Source organism: Habropoda laboriosa, unplaced genomic scaffold, assembly GCF_001263275.1.
Source record: "Habropoda laboriosa isolate 0110345459 unplaced genomic scaffold, ASM126327v1 scaffold65, whole genome shotgun sequence".
Lineage (NCBI taxonomy): Eukaryota > Metazoa > Arthropoda > Insecta > Hymenoptera > Apidae > Habropoda > Habropoda laboriosa.
The window spans coordinates 843,592-850,530 of NW_017100254.1; the positions used below are offsets into that span (position 1 = coordinate 843,592).

Sequence of the window (6,939 nt, forward strand, 5' to 3'; positions counted from 1 at the left end):
TCAACAGATAGACGACAGGGATTTCGCGCTCTACACACGGATGGTGCACGAGGCGAAAATTGGGCCCACCACGCGGCCACAAATTGCCGGCCATTCACGGGTTCCACGTACGTGGACGCGTTTTTCGGCCACGTTCGTGGGATGTGGTGGGAACAGTGAATGGTTAGACGCAGTTTCGGAGGAGCTTTTCGAAATTTGTGGAAACTTTTTCATGGAACCTTCGTCCGAGAATTGGGAAATTGAAGGTTGTTAGGAAGGGAGAATTCACAAAAAGTCTGGCCTGTTATTTCATACTGCTTCTTTTTCGGATGAATTGTCTTCTAGTCGCAGTTTCACGAGAAACATTTTTTATTCTACCTATAAGATTGTTTTGGAGATTTGGAAGTAGGTTTCTTAAAAGTTAAGGAGACTGTGACTAAACGAGATTCAGGAAGATTTGAGGAAAGTACTTTGCTACCTGTTATTCTTCTTTTTTAGAATAACGTGTTATTTTCTATAAGAAAAAATTTCTTCGATTTACAGTACCATTCGCTAAAGTGTTCCTATAGTTCCCATGATATTATCAATTCCTCCCCTAGAGACGGTTTGTTATATCCATAAAAAAATCGCTCCCTCCATCGAACAATATGATTCGCAAAAAAGAAACTCCACGTTCTAATTCTACCTCTCCTACCTAAAGCTGCGTCGATTATTAAAATCACGGGGAAAAAAGAGGCAGCTAGAGCGAAAGGGGTAAGGGAGGAGCGTCGACTAAATCCTAAGAGGCTATAGTCGTCAGCTGAAACCACAATCCAGATACACACGCGGTTTCCGTCGTATGCTCTTTCCCGAACTATAATAGTTCGCCGACCAAGTATCTGTCGACACATCGCGTTTCTCCTCGCACACGAAACTACCCCTATACTCGCTTCTTCTTTTTCCTCGCGTTGTTCGGAGAAGTTCGCGCTTGAAAGGATTTTCGATCGGTTCGAAGGACTGAGGAAAATGTGTGCCGCGACCGTAGAGGCTTTGAATCTTTAAAACGCGATGAAGCACGTTTCAACGGAAAATACAGACGTAGTTCGAACACATAATCCAGCGAATTATAATACCAGTGGATTTTAAGTTGAACACGGTAAATAATGCGTTTTTCTTTTCTTTTCTCTTTTATTTAAACGAAGAGATTCCAATGGCTAGTTTTTCCACTGTTAGCGGTCAAAAATCGCTCCTCTCCCGCGAATTCGCGAACGAGTCCGGCCACGCGATTTTCTGCGGTTTCTCGCAGAGACTTCTCGTGTTTCGCCTGGCCGCCCGTCAATTTTTCTCACGGCTCTTGCCTTACGGTGCTACCTTCTGCCGCTAGCGACGCTCTCATGAAGATCCTCCACCGAAAATCGCGTTTAAATTGACCGCTACAGAGTTCAGTATTCTTTCGAATTCAGGGAATCATTCTACGTCTCTATTTCACCTGAGTGACTCGAGATACTGAAGGAATGACCGAACAAACCTTTCAGATCTATTTGCTTCCAAACGAATACTATGGAGATCACTGTAACCTAGACATTCGATGATTACATCAACGAAATCAATCCAAGGGGGTTGAAAATCACCACCGACCCCCCCGAGGACCATAAACAATCAAAAGTATACAAGACGAGGACAAAAATCATGGTGCAACCAATCGAAGCTTACTTTGAAAACAAGGCATCGAAAAAGTTTATGAAAATATTTTCAAAGAATTTTCCAGTTGCACTACGATTTAGTTCTCACCCCGTATAATGGTACAATTCAAAGTTGACACTTACCGGCCACTCTTCGTGATAACCATTTCCGTGCCCAGCTTGTGGAACTTCTCCCAGAGCTCCTTGCCCTCGAGAGTTACCTTTGGATCGTCGACGACACCGTCCTCCTCTGGGTGATGAGGAGGTACGAGAGGATGGTGAGGGCCAGCGAGAGGGTGGTGCGGTGCCAAAGGGTGTGGCGAGGTGTGCAGCATCCCCGGTGGTAAGGGAGGCCTGAGTGGTCTCATTGCAGGCCCACCGGGACCACCCTGATGATGGTGGTGCAATGCTGCCGCCGCGGCCGCCAGGACGGCTGCTTCCTCTGGTGTGTGAGGACCTAGGCCTAGACCTGTAATCGAATAATTTTTATTCTTAATTTTTTCACCTGTTTAAGTTACTTTAATCCATCGACGTATGAGTATTCGGATAGCCTCTACGTCGGCTTTTTTTTTGTAATAGCTTTCTAGCTTTGTAATTGAGAAGGTAATTTTTTCATCAGTTTCAGTAGATACTTTAATCGATGGAAACATGAATATTGAAGCAGATTGTATATCAGTACTTTTGTGATTAATTAAGTGGCTAGCCGTCCATTTTTTTTTTTTTGTAATACACTGAATATAAGTGTTCTTCAGAGGATTGTGATAAAGATTTTAATAATATTTCTATTTTTGCTTAGCTTAATAAAATTGCCAACCGATTGGATAGATTTAACATCTCCTACCGTATCATTCATAACGAATGATTTTTATATGCATACCTACTATTCTAAGAATTATTGTTCCATAATATTGTTAGGTATAACGAACCGCCGTTCAGTTCTACATTATCAATTTTTTCGTCACGGGGTTCTTCGCCAATTTTTCCAGGAACCTTTTTAATCGTTCGGTCGGTAATGTATTAAGAGCCTAATTTTAATCTAAATATTCTCGACAAGTAAACACAAGTATTATGTATCAAAATTGTTACCATTTCTTCCTTGTTCTTCTACCCCATACAACGAACCATGTTGATTCTAACTTTTTCTTTCAATATCGGTATGGAATTTGGTCCGAATTAAATCTGAATACACCGTTAATTGATCGCTAATGAACGGAGGACGAAAGTGGAACAGCACGGGATTAAAATACAGAGAGGAAGTACGAAAGTTATTAATTTTATAACGCCAACAGTTAAATAACTCGATACTCGTGAACGATAAACTCTATCTTCGACGTTGGCCGCCGTGAATCGACAACAGTACGCCACACCGTGCCAGTTTGATAATGCACGTTTACAATTCCCCGACTGTTTAATTAAAATATTATCAACGTTTAATTCCGACCGAATTAATAACGCCACCGCAAAAGTAACGGTAACATATCAATTTTCCTTCTGTGCTTCGACGTGCGCATAAAACACGGAATGAAAACGACTCGTTGAAAAATCATCTTCCGATTATACTTGTACATGCTTGACACAACCTTTATTCGATTATCAACGAGCGTCCAAAGGCCTTTCGATTACTGATCAATCGCCGAATTTCATTTTAATCCGCGTTCAAGCCCAGCAGAATTATCGTTAAAAATGATATCATCCCTTGAAATATATGTTCTTCGATTATTTCAAGGATTCAAACTTTCTGAAGTGACAACATCACACATTTCGTTACACGTTACACAGTACAAATTTCAAACTTCCCATCGTTACGTCCCTTAAACGAAGATTTCACTGCAAAACTGAAGAGAATCCCATTTGTGAGAATTCAAAGATCGCACAGATGTAACCTCAATTTTTCGAGGAGATCCATAGGACTACACAGAAGTCGATCAGCACGATCATCGAATCGATCATTGTACGAGGAGGGCAATTGGCTAGAACAGAGATTGCTCTATTGACCCTGATGTACGCGTCAGCTCTATTTTTAAGGTGCTGCGTTCACTCTGCACCGAGGAGAAACGATGAAGAAGTGGAAGCGTTCTCGCGAGCTGGCTCGCGATTTTCCTTCGCAGAGAGAAAGGAAACTTTCAAACTTCTTCCGAACAGAAGAGCAGCTATCGGCGTCTTGATGTAGCAGAAGAAGGGAAGAGGAGGAAAGGAAAAAGTAACCGGAAGTTTCACGGGGGTTGCGAGCTGCTAGCCGATCCACCCTCGCGAACTTTAAGCGGCTGTCTTTCACTCTTTATCCCTTGATCTCGTTGATTCTTCAAGCTCGAATCCGGACTTCCATCGTGTCGTCGATCATGTCTCAATTGGAACGATTACGGCCGGAATCTTTTTAGTAATCGGATTCGGTTCTTTAAGGGAGGGAGGATCTGGTGAATTCATTGGGACTAGCGTTGATTTGCTAAGATATATTTAAGTCGATGAGATCCTGAGTAGATTTCGAGTAGATTCAGTGCGAAGCTTCAAATGCATTGCGTGGATTTTAGATAAGTATCGACTAGACATTGGGTGGATTGGAAGTGAATTTTTGAGTAGACGTTGAATAGAACTTAAATACCCCGAGTAGTTTAGTTTTTGTTTAATTAACTTTGAATAATTCTCAAGTGTGTCTTGAGAAGTGCAGTACACCTATCCCTCGATTTACACGGTACTTTATTTACACGATTTCACTTTTACACGGTTTTCAAAATAACGGCTTTCCAGAAATATAAACTGTTAAAAATATTTGTACAGTCATTTTTTAGTACCGTTCGTTTGTTAACACTGGCATTAAACCAAAAAATGAATTTTTTCGTCGCGGATCTTTCATTGGCTGTTTTCGCCTTCGTCGATCGCTCGCTCGAAACTAAACCCTGACCCTGAATATTTTTTGTTTTTCATTTTCATTTTATTTTCATTTTACATTTAAAATAATGAATTTAATTCAATCACTGGCTAAATTATGCGCATTTTCTTTTTTCCCCGATTTACACGGTTTTTCATACAAAAAGCCATGATTTCGATTTATACGGTATTCTGAGAAACCGATCATCCGTGTAAATCGGGGGACGGGTGTATTGATTAAATAATCCTAGAGTAGACATTGAGCAGACCGTAAGTGTCTTGAGTAGTCTAGTATTTATTTAGCAATCTTTGAGTAGATCTTAAGTGTGCCTCGAATAGTGTAGTACTTATTGAAAAATCCTAGAATAGACATTGAGAAGACCTTAAGTGTATCTTGAGTAGCATACTATTTACCGAGTACTCCTCGAGTAGACGCTGAGTAAACCTTGAGCCTCTATTGAGTAACTGTTGAGCAGTTAATCAGGTAAATCTCGGATGGGCGTTGACTAAACTTTGAGTGGACTATAATTTATCAAAAGACAGTGTGCATTTCTCAAAGAAATTTCTTAAAGTTCAACTCGCTCTTCCCTATTTAATAAAGCGATTAACTAAATGTTTTACATCGCTCTGCACTCTAAGCTAAACTATACCAATATTTACTCGAACAGAATCGCTTTATTCATCATCCTGTAGGAGTATAAAATTCCGACAACGTCAAATCCTTATAAATTCGTCGGCTCACTTTCAACTAAATTGAGAATCAACAACAAGCGACACTTAAGATAACGAACGAAGAGAGGCGATCGACTTTGAAATTCCGATTAGCCGCCGACGTCGTCCATTTGCTCTCTTCGAAATTTATCGATAATTTTTTCCAGCCTCCGCTCCGCGGCATTATCGTTTCAATTAACACAAATCGCCATTTAATTTTCGATCGATAATCGACTGATTAAAAGTAGAGAACTCCTCGTGATTTTGATCCCGTTGCATAGGATCTCTATTGGCAAGGGAACCTTCGTAATGGAACCTAAACCGACCACCATCGGCCGCTTTTTCATGCGAACAATTTTGTTATTTACAACGGCCTATCCTCCGATTCGCAACATGTTTTCTCCACTTCCGACCAATCACGAGCTACCTGTTGCACCGGAGAGAAAAAAGGAGGGTACCATCCGTTTTCGTTCGCAAAATTTCCATCTCTGGTCGCTGTCGAGCCACTTTTTTCTTTGACAACACATATACTATCGCGCATACTTATTTAAATTCACCATTGCGTGAAAAAATAGAGAAGATGTGCTCCCTTCTTCCAAAATTCACCACTTTCGAATTACTCTCTTCATTAAGATCGCTGTATTTTTAATATTCACTCTTCCTTTCGAATTCTAAGCAATTGTTAGTTCCCCTATTTTTTTCGCCAATATTCTAGCGCTTTCCTTCTCTATTTTCACGTTTAAAATCCGAAACATTTTCCCAATTCATCACCCGCTATCGGTCCAGTAAAGTACGATCATTTCCCTCAAAGCGAATTATCATAATGTCTCCTCTAATGTAACACTTTGTATTTAAAAGCTCCTTCTTCGCGGCGAGTTTATATTCGGGAACTCTCTCTCTCTCTCTCTTGCCACGCTGCGAATTATCATTCATAACGATGCAAATCACGATTATATTATTTATGACTAATGACGCGGTTAATAGTCGACGGCACGGACACGGCTCCCGGTATTTTCTTTTCCGTTTCAATCAATTACCGGCCGCGGCAGGGAAAAATGCAAAACCTGTTGCCACCGTTAATGACTTCATGATTGTTATCATACAAAGTCAGCGCGAGCCGATCATTAAATCGATACCGTTTATCTGCCTCGTATTTCCTTCTTCTCTTTCGTATTCTCCCTCGACTTTTTCACGGACAATGAGCCACGATCTATCATTTCTTCTTAGCTGAACAAATGGGAATTGATGTCATAATCTAGATCCCCAGATGTTTCTTTCGTTATTTTTAAATGGACAAATTTTAGAATACAGACAACGAAGAGTGTACGATTGAGAAAAGTAACCGAAGATCCCCGATATTCTATTAGGTTGTCCGGAAACAAATTGCGGTTTCCTGTTATGCCATATCTAGGGCTTCTCTATACTATATATTTGAAATTTATGTTTGTTAAGTAATATACCATTTGAACGCGTGGACGTCGCTCTATCATATGGACCGTTTATTTTGAAAGTGGTGTAAGTCCATTTTCTCTTGTTTCAAGAAAATTAAAGGTTAACATATCTGTTAATTAAAAAATTAAGGCAAATTATATGAAGTCTGGCAATGTTTCTACTGTTTTATCAATATGTAATTTGGTTATATAAAGTTCTTTTAGGCGTATTTTACTAAAATGATGTATACTTACGGGCTGCAAATGGACTTACACCACTTTCAAAATAAACG

The 6,939-nt window shown here is 40.2% G+C and overlaps 1 protein-coding gene across 1 annotated transcript in view; it reads right to left on the minus strand.

The window, feature by feature from the left end:
- LOC108572211 (optomotor-blind protein) overlaps positions 1-6,939 on the minus strand; it is a 137,118-nt gene that overhangs the window by 114,260 nt on the left and 15,919 nt on the right. Inside the window, 1 exon segment of the mRNA XM_017934411.1 lies at positions 1,785-2,109. Coding sequence (XP_017789900.1) covers positions 1,785-2,109 — 325 coding nt within the window.